This window comes from Triticum aestivum, chromosome 6A (genome assembly GCF_018294505.1).
Source record: "Triticum aestivum cultivar Chinese Spring chromosome 6A, IWGSC CS RefSeq v2.1, whole genome shotgun sequence".
Classification (NCBI taxonomy): Eukaryota; Viridiplantae; Streptophyta; class Magnoliopsida; order Poales; family Poaceae; genus Triticum; species Triticum aestivum.
In genome coordinates, this window is record NC_057809.1 from 534,024,710 (window position 1) to 534,042,969 (window position 18,260).

The window sequence follows — 18,260 nt, forward strand, 5'->3', positions numbered from 1 at the left end:
AGAGGCACGGTTGTGCTTTAGAGAGAGTCATGGCCGTGCCTTTCGGAAACGAAAAAAAACCGTTTTTGTTTTTTTTTCTTTCGCGCGAGTCACGGTTTTACTTCCGCGAGAGGCACGGTTGTGCTTTCGCGAGACTCACGGCCGTGCCTCTCGGAAAGGGAAAAACAAAACGTGTTTTCTGTTTTTTTTTCTTTCGCGAGAGTCACGGTTTTGCTTCCGCGAGAGTCAAGGTTGTGCTTTCGCGAGACTCACGGTCGTGCCTCTCGGAAAGGGAAAAATAAAATGTGTTTTCTGTTTTTTTTTTCGCAAGAGTCACGGTTTTGCTTCCGCGAGAGGCACGGTTGTACTTTCGCGAGAGTCACGGCCGTGCCTCTCAGAAAGAGAAAATATGCGTTTTTTGTTTTTTTGCGAGAGTCACGGTTTTGATTCTGCGAGAGGCACGGTTGTGCTTCCGCGAGAGTCACGGTCGTGCCTCTCGGAAATGAAAAAAAAACATGTTTTTTGTTTTTTTTTCTTCCACGAGAGTCACGGTTTTGCTTCCACGAGAGGCACGGGGGTGATTTTGCGAGAGGCACGGGCGTGCCTCTTCGGAAAGGAAAAAAAACCCATGCTCCCGGTTCGGTTTTTTCGCCCGGTTTTTTTGTCCCTTTTTTTCGTGAAAAAAAATTCGTCAAAACCTATCAACATGGGATCTAGTTTTGAAGATCTCGATGCGAGGAATCCAATGGTGAAAACGGTTGGAGATTTGGATGCACGGTTTAAAAGATAAAACGTTTTGAATAAACGGATCTACGAAAAAAGGGAAAACTCCTAGGTTGTGACAAGTGGCGCGCTGTATGTGCGCCACTTGTCACGACCTGGAAAAGTGGAGTGTTCTTTGCAACGAGTACTCTTAATTAGTGATTTCGCAAAATTTAATACCACCTCGGATAACATTTAAAAAGAATGGGAACATTTTTTTTCTAGTTTTGGACATTTTCAATACAAGAACACAAAATTGAAATTATATCATTTTTTAAAATTTACAAAAATATAATTGTTTTTTGAAAGTTTTGAATTTACTAAAAAGGTAAAAAAGAAAATAGACATGGAAAGGAAAAAAACGGAAAGAAAAATAGAAATGAATAGAAAAAGGAAATTAGAAACAAAAAACAGAACAAAAAAGGAACATGGCCAGGCCCATTCTTGGACGCCCTGCGACTATTTGCCACAACATGGGGCAAATAGGTTTCTCCAAGCTGTGTTGGCAGGAAAATAAGTGGGTTGACTTCGCTGGGCCACAGCGCGCGCACCCACATAGTAAATTCTTCACAAACTGTTTTTCCTTTTCTAGCAGACGGAAGCACAATGTTTTTGGAAAACAGAAACATTTTTTGAAAAAATGGGAAACTTTTTCCCACGTTCTGAACATTTTTCAATATGGGAAAAAATTGGAATTTTGAATTTTTTTCCAAAGTTTGAGAAAAAATTGAAATTCTGAACATTTTTGAAAGTTTTGATTTTTTTTAAAAAGGAAAAAAATTAAACTTATAAGAAAAAAATGAAAAACAGGCAAAAAAGATAGAAAGGGACAGAAAAGGAAAATAGAAATAGAACAGAAAAAATGGAAAACAGGTCGAGCCATTCTTGGGCGCCCTATGCAAAGCTCCAACTAATGGGGTTTTCGCTAGACAACAACGCAGGCGGCCCATGTACGCGATTTTGCACATTCCGTTTTTCCTTTTCTAGCAGAGGAACGCACAAAATTTTGGTACCACCTTAGATAATAAAAAAGATCCGATGATGAACGGATGAAAAAAAATCAAAGAAACACAACTTGCTTTGTTAATAGGATATAGGTTGAATTGGTGTAGCCGTGTTGGTAATCAGTATTGTGTGTACTACAATTTTCATAGTTATCTCATTGTTGTGTATATTATGAAACTATCTAAACTGCAAACTTCTTATTCAGAAAGGTGGATTTGAGCGCCACTATCAGGTCCGAATTTTTTTCTCTTGAATGCTGATTTTGTGCCAATCATTTAGAAATTTTGACAATAGAGCTCTTTGTTATACATGTGTCTCTTTCATTTTGGCAAACTATTAGAATTACCATTTTGATTACAGACCCATGTATGGGTAGGTAACAAGTCATTTAATCTATGTTCTGTGTATCCATATACTTATGGATTTTTCTTTTATCATTCTACTAGCAAACGTGCCTGTACCATTGCGACGAGAGAAAAAAAATCATCGCTCATAGACACATTGGATGACATTAGCAAATCCTTTAAAATTATTTCATGATGTTGTACGCGAAACAACATAATAAGTGGTGTTGCGCAAAGACATAAAATTGGAACGATTTAGTGTACTGAAGATGTGTTTAATTTATTAGACAACAAAAATATCTACCTAGGTTTCTGTATCAATCCATGCCTTTGCTAACGTACCTCCTCAGGGATGCCCAACAAATAGTGCGTTAGGCTAAAAATAACAAAGTACATTTTAGTACTCAATTATAGCATGAGCATAAGAGCACATATTAGACATCTCTATCGAAAATAATTAATCTGTAAGGACATGCATGACAAATGTTTAGGGTTGCATGTCAACATTTATATTCTTAAAAAAAGTATTTATAGGCAACATTTCTGGAAATCAACATTAAGCCATTGGTTTACATAAAGCCAATATGAGTAGTTTAGTGTACATCATCTATATGGGTTGGTTATTGTGCACTCGCCAAAATAGAGAGGATGATTATATGCATGTAGTAACCTTTAGCATATACATCCCCTATGGTGCCAATAATAGATTTGTTAAGAGCATCAAACTATCCTATCTAACCAATTTAAATGGGAAAAAACATATACAATATGCATTTTCAAAATACACCATATAAAGAAGAGTATTAATTAAGCGTATATCCTACACAAAAATTTAGAAATTATTAACATGCATGATAATAGCATATTTGAAATTTACACATTTTTCTAAGCGATTTCCATATATAAGGGCATCTCCAAGGTAGACCCTCAAACCGCTCGCATACGTCCACACCCCGCTGTCTGGGCCACGGAAGCCATCTAACGCAGGCATGTATCGGTCCGCAGGACGGTCTGGACGTACTTTTTTGGCAAACCCGAGACAAACATGGGGGAGGGGGTTGCTTTGTGGGAGTCCGGACAGCAAACACGTAGGACTTCGACAGCCCCTGCCCATCCAAAACCCTTCCCGGACCCTGCGCTTCCACCCTCCTATTTTCTCTCATCCCTTCTTTCTCTCTTGCCTTCGTCACCGCTCCACCACCCCGACCGCCATACAACACCCCTGCCAGAATTGTACGTCTTTCAATCCATCTCCTCCGACCCCCCCCCCCCCCCCCCCGTGCGCGCGCGCCTGGTACCATCCGCTGCTGCTATACTCATCATGCCCAACAACTGTTCGATGGATTGCCGGAGCTAAAAATGTTGTTCCTTCTCATTTTAAGCAATGGATTCCGATTTGGAGTACATATACGAGCACTATGTTGAGTCGTCTGACGAGGAGGACTACACGTATGAGACGACAATGATGTAGGTGGTCCTTGAAGATGCGGAGGAGCATGTTCTCAATTTCAACGGATCGATCAAGGGTTATCGAGTGCTCAACCGTAATAGGGCGTGCAGCCATTTGACACTAATGGACGACTATTTTGCCCCCAATGCACTCTTCGTTAACCATTTTCTCCAGCGTTTCCGGATGCGCAAGACCGTCTTCGATCATTTGTACCATGGCTTGAGGTCCTATTGTTTGATTGGGTTCTCTAGTTACCAGAAGTGCACGGCCGCACCCCGGATGCTTGCATATGGCACGACCGCTGATTCGTGGGACGAGTACCTACGGATGTCCGAGAGCACATGCGAAGATGTCATGGTCAGGTTTGCAACTGTCGTGGTTGAGGTGTTTGGACCTCAGTACCTGGGAGAACCAACTGTGGCAGATACTGAGAGGCTCTTGGCAATCTCAGAAGCAAGAGGGTGGCCCGATTTGCTTGGATTCCTTGACTGCATGCATTGAAAATGAAAGAACAGCATGCAGGCTTTACAAGGGCAATATTAGGGTCATGTTAAGAAGCCAACCATTATTCTTGAAGCAGTTGCATCACATGATTTTTGGCTTGCCAATAACGTTAAGAAGGCTTTACAAGGGCAATAACAGGGTCATGTTAAGAAGGCTTTACAAGGCCGGATGTATGCCGATAACGTTGTATGGCGGCCTCCCGCATCTGTGCTTGTGAACCGGCCCACCTGTCCGCAGACGGATGCGGAGGAAATTTGCGGGTCGCCATGGGAGATTCCCTAACATGTTTAATTTCAAGTTACGGTTTGAAAGATATAAATATTTTGAGAAGTATTTTTTTAGGGAATTTTGAGAAGTACTTGAATCTAGCAAAAAAGGTTAAAAGAGATAGTAGCTGGGCTGAAACCGCAACAAAAATTTAGAGATAATTAACATGCATGATAATAGCATATTTGAATATTACACATTTTTTGATCGATTTTCATATATAATATATTTAATTCAAAGCTACAGTTTGAAATATATGAATATTTTGAGAAGTACCTTTTTTTGATTTCCGAGAAGTACTTGAATCTGCCAAAAAAGGTTAAAAGATGCTATTATATACTGAACGATGCAACTTTATTCTACGCCAACGAAAATTGAGAGAGAAAAAAACAGAAAAGGGGAAGAAGCAAGATTCAAACTCGTATCTGGGGGCTCAAGCCACTCGGTCTACCCATGTGCATGTGATGGTAAGGGGGATAACTGTACATGAATCTTGGGAGACGGCCGGCGACTTAAGCAAAAAAACAAACCCTTTTTCTATTTATCGGTGGCATTGGATGTAATTTGTAATAACTTTAGGGGGAAGTTCATGATGGACGGACAGAAGGACTAATTACCTTATTAGTAGGTATAGATCATAAGAGCATCTACAATAGATGATGTAGATGTATAAATACCTACTTCTTACATCACTTGAACCCCAAAAACCCCCTTCAACAGATGATGTTGATGTAAACAAAAATTACTCAGAATCTACATTTGAAGTATTTTGCATCACTTGGTGATGCAAATATATATCTGCAGCGCGGTGATGTAAAACCAGCCGCACACCGCGCGAACGCCAGCCACCCTGGATCCCTCCCCCTCCCCCTGCCCGAGCGACTGCCCGCTGCACCCTGCCGCGCCACCGGCCCATCGTCGATAGATCTGGTGTCTCCACCCCTCCTGTCGTCTAATCGTCCGCCGCTCCACCGCCCCACAACTCTAAATCGCCAGAACCCACCGTCGTCTCTCGCTCCGCTGTCGCCGCTCCATTTGAAACTTTTTCGTTGCCTCCCCCGCTCTGTCGCCTCACGCCTCTAAATTGCCCGAATGCACCATCGTTCCCCTCGCTCTGCCGACACCGTTCTGTTTGAAGTTTTTTCATCGCCGTTCCCCCGCTCCATCGCACCCTATCGTCGCTCGATTTGGAGCTCAGCCATCGCGGCGCTGCCGCCATGCCACCAAAGAAGGTTTCCAAGAGCAAGACCGGCTTCTTCAGGGTGCGGACAAAGCCATCCGGGAACTTCGGCGCGGAGTTCCAGTGCGATGGCTATCGCTACTGGATCGACACATTCGACTCCAATGACGAGGCCTCGTGTGCGTACGACATCGCTGCGTGGTGTTCCGGTCGGCTGAGGCATGAGATGAACTTCCCGAAGATCGAAACCCGAGCGGACGTGGAGTTCATCGGGCCGAAGAATATGAAGATTCGACGGATGGACGAGAAGAAGGAGGAGGAGAAGAAGAAATCGGCGATTCTCGTTGCTCCCGACGATAGTGGCGGCGTGACGATGATGTGGTTCCCGTGGGAGCATCCGGAGTATGTCCAGGCCAAACACGAGTCCTTTTGGGAAGCGTGGGCCAAGCAGGAGAAGAAGCCGCTGAAGAAGGAGGAGGAGGCCGGCCCCTCGATGGTGATCCCCGCCGAGTCTGATTCGTTGGGCTAGGATGACTCGGAGGAGGAGAACGATGAGTGCGACGACCCCTTCAAGGACGAGTTCTGGGAGCAGCTCTGGCGACGATAAGTAGCTTTATGTTTGATGTAGTTGAAGTAGACTCGGAGTAGTAGTAGTCTGAACTATGTTTAATTATGTTTTAGGAACTATGTTTGCTTCAAATGAACTCGTTATGTTTGAAAATACCAAAACGAAGCAAGAATATATCGATGACGAAGGGAGGAAATCAGGCAGGAAAGCCACAACCACCCAACGCGGCAAACACATGCGATGCGCGTCGCTGCTTTTGTCCTTCACCTTTCTCCCACTCCCAGAGACAGAAAAGGAAGATTCGAAACAAAGGCGGGCAGCATTTTACTTTCAATATTTTTTTTCTGAGCAGAAGGACTTTTACTTTCCGATAACCAAGAGCCCACCCGCCGAGTCCACCCGCACCAATCAGTGCAGTGCGGCGACAGCGACGGCGGGCGCCTCCAGTCCCTCCCCCCTCCCCTCCCCCGCGCCGACCCACCCCGCGGAATCAGCGCCGCGCCGCTTCTCCGGCTGGTCGCCCGCCCGCCGATGGATCTCCCGCCGCTCTCCCACCAGGCGCTCTTCGCGGCCGTCCGATCCGCGGACGCCGACGCCGTGCGCCGCCTCCTGGCCGGCGCCGAGGCGTCCGGCTCCACCGCGCCGCTCGCGGCCGCGCAGACGGACGCCGGGGAGTCCGCGCTCTACGTCGCGGCGGAGGCCGGCGCGCTCGAGGTCGTCCGCCTCCTCCTCCCGCTCTACGACCTCGAGGCCGCCAAGCTCCGCTCCCGCCTCGACCTCGACGCCTTCCACGTCGCCGCCAAGCAAGGGCACACTGGTGAGCCCCTCTTCTCGCTCGATTAGTAGTTTCCGCTGGGTTTTTGGAACGAGCCAAGTCCAGTCTGTGTTTGGAACCCTTTGATGTTTAAGCCCAGTGTGTTGCTAGATTTTAGCTCAGCCCAGGGCTGCTAGATCAGGCTGAATACATGATAGCTTTTTGAGCTGTTTGGTGTTCTGGGCTTCGCAGTTCGATCGATTGCGCTATGGCACTGGATGTGTATGGTAGGGACGTAGGGTATGTGAATTATCTAGGGTTGTGGTTGTGCCAGTGATAATAATGGTGACTTTTCGATTAATCAAAAGGAAATCGGATACCGATGTGTTTTATGCGGTTAAGAATCCTAAGATTTTCTACTTCTAGCATGAACTACCTACCTTTTTTCAAGGTTCTGCTGATGCAGCAGCTATTGTTCAATGAGGAATGCTATTTTTTCTCTTGGCAAGTAGACTGATAAATTGCTTTCCAAACAGAGGTTGTCAAGGAGTTTTTGGGGCGTTGGCCTGAGCTTTGCTCAGTGTGTGACTCGTCCAACACTTGTCCACTGTACTCTGCTGCCGTAAAAGATCACTTGGATGTGGTGAATGCTATATTGGACACTGACGATAGCTGCATAAAGATTGTGCGAAAAAATGGGAAGACATCACTACATAATGCCGCAAGAATAGGGTACCATGGCATTGTCAAAGCACTCATTGAGAGGGACCCGGGGATTGTTGCAGTCAAAGATAGGAAGGGACAAACTGCTCTTCACATGGCCGTGAAGGGTAAAAACATAGATGTGGTGGAAGAATTGCTGATGGCTGATGTTTCCATACTCAATGTGCGTGACAAGAAGGCAAACACAGCCTTACATATAGCTACACGAAAATGGAGGCCCCAGGTATACTTATTTTCTAAAATTACATGATGAGCACATTGCATGTATCTTCTCCTGTTTGTTTGATCGTTTTGGTTAACCCTACCTTACTTAGATTGGAATATATATACCTAAACATTTCTGTTATACTTTCATTCACTCTTTTCAACAACCTGCCCACCTTGGACTACTGCATCGTCATAGGAATCTAGTTTAACTAATGGAAAGCTGTAAGATATACTCACAGTTGCAATTACTAAGATCTTCTAGATAGAGCTGTAAAATTTCTGCAGTTATCTTTAGCCTGAGACTGATATTAGTTGATGTCATACCACTTCAAATCTATTAGACCATACTTGACCAAGATTATATATGAGACAATGACACAGCCATTTGGGCATTAGCTACATCGTGCTCAATTTGACAGGATTGGTAATTTGAGTAACTCCATACTTTCCCAAAGTAACATATATATATTTCGGACAAGGACTCTTAGATGGAGTATTTAGTGAATTAGAAAGTGTAGCAAAAATGTGTGCCCACCACATATGAAGGATGGAACACTATAAAAACTGTATTCGTCTTCTTGTTGACTTTCTGCTACTATTGTGTACGTATTTTTCAGTACATGTAAGTAATACCTTTGTACATCAGCTGGAAAAACCAAACAACCATAAAGCTAAGATCGAGACACACATATCATTACTCTTCAACATTTTATCCAGTGGTATCGTGTGTGAAATTGAAAGCTACCGAGTGCAGTTACAAATTTGATGTAGTTTGTCAAGTGCTTTCTAGTTGATTTTCTAGTTTTCTACTGTCCCCCTGAATAAAAAAGGACCAAAACAAAGAGGTAGGGACAGTTGATCTACTAAAGCTGTGAGATTTTGTCTGAACTCTTGTGTGATTTTGAAACAGAAGATACGCCTGTTTTCCCTTCCTGGGAGATTCATTGAACTGGTAGCTTTTCTCCGTGCTTTATGTCCCAGCATGCTTTGTTAACCTAACAACTTTATATTTCTCTGCCATATTTTTTTTGGGATCTCCACAGATGGTTCAACTTCTGCTCGCCTATGATTCACTTGAAGTCAATGCTATCAATAGTCAAAACGAAACGGCTATGGACTTGGCTGAGAAAGTTCCCTATGCGGAGTCTAAAATGGAAATCATCGAGTGGCTATCAGAGGCTGGTGCAAAGAATGCCGTAAATGTCGGTAAAGTTGACGAAGCATCAGAGCTAAGGAGAACCGTGAGTGATATCAAGCACAATGTGCAAGCACAGCTCAGTGAGAACATGAAGACCAACAAAAGAGTGACGGGGATCGCCAAGGAGCTGCGGAAGCTGCACAGGGAAGCGGTTCAGAACACCATCAACTCGGTTACTCTGGTGGCAACCCTGATTGCGTCCATCGCGTTCGTCTCCATCTTCAACCTGCCAGGCCAGTACTACCAGGACACTAGCAGCGGGGGAGAGATCGGGGAGGCCTACATATCCAAGCTCACCGGGTTCCGCGTGTTCTGCCTCCTGAACGCCATCGCCCTCTTCATCTCGCTCGCGGTGGTGGTGGTGCAGATCACGCTGGTCGCCTGGGAGACCGGCGCGCAGAAGCAGATCATCAAGATCGTGAACAAGCTGATGTGGACGGCGTGCCTCAGCACGTGCGCGGCGTTCGTGTCGCTGGCCTACGTCGTGGTCGGCCCACAGCACGCCTGGATGGCCTTCACCATATCGGCCGTGGGAGGGCCGATCATGATCGGGACCCTCCTGTTCCTCGCCTACCTGCTGCTGCGCCCGCGGTTCAGCTTCGGCGAGGACAGGCAGCGGCGCATCAGGAGGGGGAGCGGCAGCAAGTCCTTCTCCTGGTCTGTCCGCGAAGGGTTGTCGGACCTGGAGGCCGTGGAAGACCACGAGAAGAAGATCTATGCTTTGTAGTCCTGCTGCCGCGGCATGTAACATTGGGAACAGGTAGTTGGGAGGAAAACATTCGCCTTGTACATATTTTTCATGGCTGTTTTAGGTCTGTGTCGAGGTACAACACGCAGACCTTTCTCTGGAATGTTTGTACTGTTGCTTTAATACTGGAGAATGAAGAGCTGTACTGTGGTCTAGCGGTGCAGCGACGGTGTTATACACATCTGTTGATTGCCACGCAAGTGCTGAAACTGTTGGATGTGTGCTTCATTGGCTGTTCTCTAGTTCATTCTTGCTGCTACTGTAAAAAGAATTGCTTCTGAAAATTCCTGAGATTTGAGCTTTTTCGTGTGAGTGGATGCAAAATTCCTATAAAATGCAGTGCAATTAATTCGTTAGGAGCTGATGTTCCTCCAAGGGCGTCGTCCGTCATTCCAAGGGCCAGGGGCATGCTTCTTGTATGTTGTTCGTTCGGGAGAGCTCTTGGTGGCTCCTCAGTGGTGAAGTCGGAGTCGCTTGCTAAGGGGAGAAGTGATGATGATGGCGTCATGAACAACCGCGATGGTGTGTGTTGGTCTTGTGGGTAGCCATGTCCGCCCGAGTGCCCTATCTTATGGGCATGTTCTAATAGTTTTCGCCCGAGTTTCCGCAAACTAGCTAGTCAACCCTCTTCTATCTTTTTTTTAATGAATCGGAGCCCTGAGTCACATGCGTCAAAAAATAAAAAATATCCTTAGGAGAAAGTCTTATAAGATCGAGTCCTGTGACAAACAACAAACATATAAATTTCTAAGAATTTTTTTTTTGCAAGGAAATTTCTAAGAATTTTAATCCTCTAAAATTCCTATGAAAATATTTTGAATCAAAGAGGCTCTAAGTTTTCATGTGCCTTGAAATGAAATATTTTTTTTGAAGCCTAGAACAATTGTTCTATGGTATTTTCATGTACCTTGAAATGATTCTTTTTGAAGCTTGTTCTACGGTGTTTTCATGTGCCTTGAAATGTTTATTCACAATATTCTCATAAAATCTCGAATTTTCCTTCGGAGAATCATTGTGTTGGCTAAAAAAAACATTGTACTCTAGCTGAATAGGTTTTGCAGACGTGGCGACTCTGCTGTCGTCATCGTCGTTAGTAGTAGTACTCCGCGAGAGGCAAAGAGCTCACTTGAGCAGAAGATGGACTCCTGCCTGCTACACCCTTATCCACAGCCGCTCCCACTCCCCCCCTCCAATCCCACCTCCCAGCGTGCCCACCTCAAATGGCCCCCCTGCCACCGCCGCCGCCGCCGCCATCTCCTCCGGCGCGTGGCCGTCTCCGCGCTCACCTTAGAGGAACAGCTCGCGCCAACCAACCCAAGAACCGTCAACCCCCGTAGGCCGTTCGACGGAATGCAGGAGAGGACCGTCGCGGCTTCCAACACGGCGGACAACCTGTTCGACGAAATGCCTCGCGTGAGCGGCGAGGGCGCGAGCGTACGTGACCCGACCGGGAGAGCGCCCCCCAGGAGCGGCGAGAAGAGCGCGAGCTCGGCGATCCTGGCGCTGGCGCACGCCAGCAGGCACGCGGAGGTCCTCAAGCTCTTCTGCAGGATGCGGCGGGACGGGCTGCCGGTCAGCAGGTTCATGCTGCCCAGCGTCCTCAAAGCCTGCGCGCGCCTCCAGGACAGCGGGATGCTCCGGGCCACGCATGCCGTGGTCATCAAGTGCGCCCTGTGCCAGCATGTCGTGGTGGGCACCGCGCTGGTCAGCGCGTACGTCGATCTCGGGCTGATGGATGATGCGGGCAACGCGTTCGCTGAGATGGACGAGGCCAACATGGTCTCCTGGAGCGTGATCATCGGAGGCTATGTCCGTTCTTGTCGGTGGGACGAGGCATGGGATGCTTTCTCCGCAATGCGGCATGCTGGGGAGCTTCCGGTTGATTCGGTTCTTGTGATGGCGATTCAGGTGTGCAGTGCGTTGTTGTGCCCGGTTCGAGGGAAGCAGCTGCATGCGTTGGCGGTCGCCCTTGGATTTGAAAGGAATACCACTGTCTGGAACTGCCTCATCGACATGTATGGGAAGTGTGGCGACATGGATAGTTGCAGGGCAGTTTTTGACACAATGGTAGACAGGGATCAAGTGAGCTGGAATACCATCATCTCAAGCTATGTTCGTCTTGGTTTTTGTGAAGAGGCGCTCGACATGGTCATCCAGATGCAGCAATGTGGTTTCTCTGTAGACCGATTCACCCTTGGCAGTGGAGTCGCAGCTTGTGCCCATTTGGCTGACATTGACAGTGGCAGTGCATTCCATGGCTATTTGATAAGAAGATCATTAGACACTGATGCTATCCGGGGCAGCGCACTTGTTGACATGTACGGGAAATGTGGCTTGATGGAGCATGCTCGACTGGTATTTGACAGAATGGATGAAAGGAATTATGTAGCATGGGATGCACTCTTGTCTGGCTACGTTGAAAATGGGCAGGTTGACTTGGCACTCAAGGTTTTCCGACAAATGGAGTCTGCAAATATAAAGCCTAACCAACATACTTTTGTGAACCTTCTTAAGCTTTGTGGCAACAGAAGGTATACAGAATACGGGAGGCAAATTCATGCCCATGCCATCAAGGCCATACACCAGATGAATGTAGTTTTGGAAACTGAGCTGATCGACATGTACGCAAAGTGCGGCTGCATTGAGGTTGCCCGGTTACTGTTCCTAAGGATGAACGAGAGGAACCTGATATCCTGGAATGCTCTCCTCTCGGGTTATGTAGGGGATGGACAACCAGGTGCGTCGATAAACATTTACCGCCAGATGGAGCTGGCCTGCATCAGGCCTGACCAATACACCTTGGCAGGGCTTCTAAGCCTTTGCCGGTACCAAGGGCTTTTGCGCTACGGAAGGCAGATACATGCTCATGTCATTAAGATTGGCTCTGAGATGAATGTGGTGCTGCAAACTTTACTTGTTCATATGTACGTCAGGTGTAGGCAGTGGCGAGACGCTGAAAACGTCTGCGCGATGATCCAGGAGAGGAATTTTTGTGTGCATGATGCGTTCTCGAAGGTCTATGGAGATGGGTACTTTATCTGAAGAGAAGAAACATGATCTGGTGTCCAGTGGAGAAGATAAATGCTTGGGTGCTAATCGAGTGGAGTTGGGATATGTGAAACACGGTAGGGGGGCTTGGGCGGGACAAGGCGTTCTCCAGATGTTCTCCCAACGTCCAAACAGGGCAGAGCTTCGAACCATGGAAACCAATGGAGGAGAAGGATAGTTGGGCAGCTGACCCTATGGTGGATGTGGATCCGCCCATCAAACACCTATGTTTTCGTTGTGGATACACTACTTAGATGCAGATGTTGTGGTGCCTGTAAAATGTAAGCAAATGGCTGGTAGTTTTGCAGTGTTGTTTACCACTGACTTTCATTATGTCAGCTCACACAGGGTCTCTCATTGGTCATTGGGTGCAGCCTCATTGTACCTTGCACTTCTTGTAATAGTCAGTGGCAATGGGGATTTAGGGATGCTCAGCTCACAATTCTCTGAGTGATGAAGAATTGTTTGACTCTTTTTCACTCGGACCGTAGGTGAATTTCCGATAGCAATCTTGTGTGCATAGGTGCATTACTTGCTTATAAATTGTTGTGTTTACTGTTGATCTGTCGTGTGTCTTGGAACAAGTAATTTGATCTTGGTTCACATGGCGCTGAGCATGGCAGAACCTAGGAGTATCAGCAAAGGCCCGATGAAGGTTTCTACCAGCCGTAGAAAATGACGAGGAAATAGTCATCTCCAGTCATAAAAAAAGGCAGCGTCAGATACTCACCCAGCTGCTTCTACGATTTCTGTGGTCACTCCTATTCTTGTTACATCCATAGCAATATACAGATATTCAGGAGTAACAATTTTGCATAAAGTGAGTCCATAACCAACCATTAAGCTATTCTGTGACCTTCTTATGCAGAGCACACTTTATGTTAATGCTCATTCATGTACACTTGTACACGCTCGCCTCCTAAACAGAAAGCACAGACAATCCTCACAAACTCTCACAGATATCACCAGTTTACAAACAGACTCTCATTGATATCATCAGTTTACAAACAGATTCTCATTGATATCATCAGTTTACAAACAGACGGGAATCACAAGGCTTCTCACTTGCTGCTTGCTCCAGGATGTTCATGCATACAGGCCTTGAGTATGGAAGTTACGTCAGTGTAAGTCCTCGGTGAGTTTTCAGTTTTCACTGCCTTTGAGAATGTTGTACTTGCAAAGTGGACAGTTTGCGTGCATGCGTAGCCATTTCGTGATGCATGTTGAATGGAAGTGATGGTTGCAAGGGAGGGCAGATAGCTCCACTCCGTCTTCGTATGATGAGAGACATATGCAGCATTCCTGTTAGAACAAATAAGCTGTCAGCAGAGCATCGGAAGACTAGATAGAACTGAGCACCATTCTCTTTTGTATAGGTAGTTCAGAACATTGTTTGGTCTCTGAGAATAGATTGTCTGAATTTTTGAACTGGCATAACATGCAAAGTTCTCTCTAGTGTAATGGATCAGTTATGCTCACTTCTAGTGGGAAATACCCTATAGGATATATGAAGATCAGAGATAATATGAAGAACTACACAAACAAACAAATCAATTTTTACAGTTTTAGTACTATACAATTAGAAAGCACGAAGCATAATCCTTACAGCATCCTCACGAAGGAGAATCCGTTCGCTCGTTGCTGTTCCACTGTTATTAAGGATAGGAATCATAACCCCCTCATCTGTCCCTTTTTCTCCATTCTCACTGGGATCGGAATATTTATATCTGGGGAGAACACCAATATCTGCATCTGATGCACCCTCCTACATATGCAAGAGAGAAAATAATGAGCTATTAATAACAGTTTGTGTAGTAAGGTAGCTGACACTTTCTAGAATGTAGAATGAACTGATTACCTGGCCAACCAGAGCATATAGTATTGCAACGACGCAAGGCAAGCAGCAGCACAGTGCAACCCCAATGAAGCAGGCCACAACAACACAAAAAACAGCGAAGAAGACATCAAACGAGAGAAAAACTACAGTTAACCTGCACAACAAATCAGGAGCCAGGTAACTCTGTTAGGTCTAACAGGAAGTTAGCACTCACCAATTGGTAGTGAAGATTGAATAATACAGTTATATATGTCAGTCGCATTAAGTATTTACCAGAAAGGGTAATAGCTTAATATTATTAGCTTGATAACAGATTTGAAAACTTATAAATGTTCATATTCAAAACATATGACAGCATTGTACCACTTTAGTCAATGAGTGTCTTGGCGCACTTGCTCTGGGTTTATTGTACACGTTTATTAACAACAAAAGAGTTATTGTGCTGCCGTCTTGCATTCAACTTTGCAAGTTGCAAAATTCCAGATATAACACATGATAAAATTATGTTGCTAGTGGTTTCAGTTACAGGTATGCAATTGCAAATTACTTCCTCCGTTCCTAAATATAAGTCTTTTTAGAGATTTCAATGTGGACTACATACGAATGTATATAGACATATTTTAGAGTGTGGATTCACTCATTTTTGCTCCGTATGTAGTCCTTATTGGAATCTCTAAAAAGACTTTTATATTTAGGAACGGAGGGAGTAGTTACCACAAGAAATTAAGCATTCAAATTCCCACACAAAAAATGTAGTGCGTGATTGGTGTAGGTTTAAGGCGACGGTACCAATACAGCCTTGGAGCACCTTGTTCGAGCAAGTCGCCACCGGTGACCACCCAGTAGAACCCAATGATCCACCACAGGAATGACACCATCGTGTTGACCGACTCACAACGGTCCGTAGAGCTGCACAAGTAACGGAATCATCAAAAGGAAGTTAGTACATCAAAGCACACACACAGACACAAGCGTGATTTCTAGCTAAGCAGATATCACAACGCACAAACCCACTAACCCTAGTTCAGCTTCTACCACTCAACGACAGCGAGACCGGAGGAGAATTTGGGGGTTCTCCGTTTTGCCTTTACCTTGCCCTCTCTTCCATCGCCTCCTCGTCGTTCCCCTCATCGCTCTCCGAGCTGTTGGCGGCGCCGGACTCGATGTCGGGGCCTCGCGCGGGGGCGGCGGGGCGGCGGCGGGTGCCGGAGCAGACGAGGGAGACGTGCACGACGCACTGCAGGGCGTATCCTACGAGCCAGAGGCGGAGCGGCTTGGCGCGGCTCTCGGCGGTGGAGGCCGCGAGCACCGCCGCCGCGGCCGCCGCGAAGGCGACGTTCCAGGCGACGTCGAGCGCGACGACGGGGCGGGAGTGGGCCCAGTCGGCGCGCCTCCGGTCGAGCTGCAGCGCCGCCGTCTCGCGCACCAGCATCGACGGCCCGCGCCGCCCCGCCGCGCGCCCGATGAGCGCCGCGAGGCGGCTCGGCCTCGCGGCCGCCGGGGGCGGGGGCGTGGAGGGCTGGCTCCCGGGCCCCGCGCCGGCGCCGGCGGCTGATTGCGGCGGTGCCAGCAGCGGTTGCTCCGGCGACGGTGACGACGCGGCCGCCTCCATTTTGGGGAATCGGGAGTTGGGGGAGTCTTCTCGCACCTCCGTGTCCCTGACGAACGACTGTTGTGTCTGCTCTCCACTGCTTCGCCGAGTAACACTGAACACCTCGGTTTTTTTTTGTGGGGTGTTGTCTAGAATCACACATCATCACTTTTTATTTCCTTTTGGACTGTCTAGAATCACACATCACCTGTTCCACGCGTTTTCCTCTTCCGAATTAATCGGTATCTGTGCGTGGTACGTCCGTCGCGAACTGAGCGCACAAATAAGTAAAAAAAAATCCACTCCAAACTTTGTTTTACGCCCTTAAAACTTTATTTCTAAAGGAAGCAACTAACTACCAGTCGACTGATGGATAGCGACAAATCCGCACGATTGTACAACCGCGTCCCTTCCGCGCGTGACCCACTTCGACAAAGCCATCCACAACCCAGCCTTCTTTCGCGAGGCCCACCACGCGCAACGCATGAGGCCCAAGACAGAGAACACAACCCCTTTGCCCCCCCCCCCCCCCCCCCCCCCCCCCCGCACACACACACACGTGACTTACCACCCCAAAACCAAACAACCACCTGTCCCGATCAGTTCTCTCCTCTCTCCCCGTCGCGCCTCCATCGCTGACGACCTCCGCTCCAGATCTGATCCATAAAAAAAACCACGAAAAACACCACCAAACACAAGGATTTGAGAGAGGGCCCGGTTTACCACAACAACATCACAGGGGTTATCGCATGCTACTAGGAGAAATCAATTGCGTCATAATCAGGCAAAAAAGAAAGAAGGTAAGTGATTCAACCTCTATACACATGCTGCATTTGCATTTCATACCAATAAAATCAAGGGGAAAAACATGGGGAAAGAACAACAAGAACTAAATAAGAAAGCCAAAAGGACGCAAAAAAAGGTAGTACTTTTACTGCATGTGTGTAATTCCTCGGTTGTAATTGAGTTACCATTCAAATTCAGTCAGGTTACCAACAAAATATTGACTAAATTTTCCTCTTTTACAGCCAAAACGTTGGTAAAATTGATCCATGTTCCTACCTACAGATTACATCATTGAGTTACCTCATCATTAAGTTACCAACATAAAAACATATAGGTTATCATCATCACTCTATCAAGCTATCTTTTTTGAAGCATGATAGAACTACATGTATGAAATTTATCATTAATAACTGAGTTACCATTTCGATTGAATATAGATTACCAGAGTGTGTGCATTGAGTAATCAGCATCCTTTAACACTTATTCAACATAAAAAAAGATCCTTTTTATATTGAACAAACCCATGTCAGAACAAGTTATCATGCTAATTCATTACAATTTACCAGGAAAACTCAGAACCAAAGGTGCTAAAACACTACAAGAATACCATGTGTTGATTTATATTGTTGCCACCAGAATTTTTTGATAAGAAATGAGGTTGATAGGAACTATAGCTGTCATACTCCCATACGCTGGTTACTCCCAAAATGATACCTGTTATAAAAAAGAAGTAATCAGTGCAGAAAAAGAAAAAAAATATAGTTGTTGTGAAAAAATAATCAAAATTGCTTATAAGTGTGGAAAATTGATGGATGCAATCATATGTGCTAGCAGGTGCTGCAACACAAGAAAATGTCGCATGACAACGGGGGTAATGTGGATATCATGATGAGTGGTGTGGGGACAAACCAACAGTGTGAATATGCACACACGACAAGCTTTGGTTCTGCCAACATCAACAAAACAGACGAAGGTAAAATATTTACCATGCTACCACATTATTATACACAGACTTGTTACCATCATAATTGAATTGCAACTACCACCTATGTTATTTACAACTACCACATCCAACATGAATCAGTTCACAATCACAAAGCTTAATGCACACAAGTTACCATGAAATTAGGTACAATTACCACACTTACTGCATACGAATTATCATGCAATCTGTATTACAATTACATGCTTTCACTTTACAGCTACAAAAACATCTTAATGCATGCAAACTTTACCAAGCAACTGGAGTACAAGTTACCACTAGTTTTGGCGTGCAGAAATATAACACAAAATAACAACTTCAAAAACA

General features: G+C 46.0%; 3 protein-coding genes across 3 annotated transcripts; 2 read left to right on the forward strand and 1 right to left on the reverse strand.

Annotated features, from left to right (window-relative positions):
• The first annotated feature begins 6,452 nt into the window (after positions 1–6,452).
• LOC123128320 (ankyrin repeat-containing protein At2g01680) lies at positions 6,453–9,866 on the forward strand. The gene is made up of 3 exons (XM_044548288.1): positions 6,453–6,876; positions 7,350–7,759; positions 8,787–9,866. The coding sequence occupies exons 1-3, from the start codon at positions 6,591–6,593 to the stop codon at positions 9,666–9,668; spliced, it is 1,578 nt and encodes a 525-aa protein (XP_044404223.1). The 5' UTR covers positions 6,453–6,590; the 3' UTR covers positions 9,669–9,866.
• Positions 9,867–10,788: 922 nt separating this feature from the next.
• Positions 10,789–13,301, forward strand: LOC123128321 (pentatricopeptide repeat-containing protein At2g13600). Its single transcript, XM_044548289.1, has one exon. It carries the CDS (start codon positions 10,827–10,829, stop codon positions 12,729–12,731), a length of 1,905 nt encoding a protein of 634 aa, XP_044404224.1. The 5' UTR covers positions 10,789–10,826; the 3' UTR covers positions 12,732–13,301.
• A 231-nt stretch (positions 13,302–13,532) lies between these two features.
• On the reverse strand, positions 13,533–16,291 carry LOC123128322 (E3 ubiquitin protein ligase RIE1). Its single transcript, XM_044548290.1, has 5 exons — positions 15,666–16,291; positions 15,364–15,483; positions 14,596–14,728; positions 14,344–14,502; positions 13,533–14,039 (listed from the first exon to the last, which is right to left on the reverse strand). The coding sequence occupies exons 1-5, from the start codon at positions 16,184–16,186 to the stop codon at positions 13,881–13,883; spliced, it is 1,092 nt and encodes a 363-aa protein (XP_044404225.1). The 5' UTR covers positions 16,187–16,291; the 3' UTR covers positions 13,533–13,880.
• Between the last annotated feature and the right edge of the window lie 1,969 nt (positions 16,292–18,260).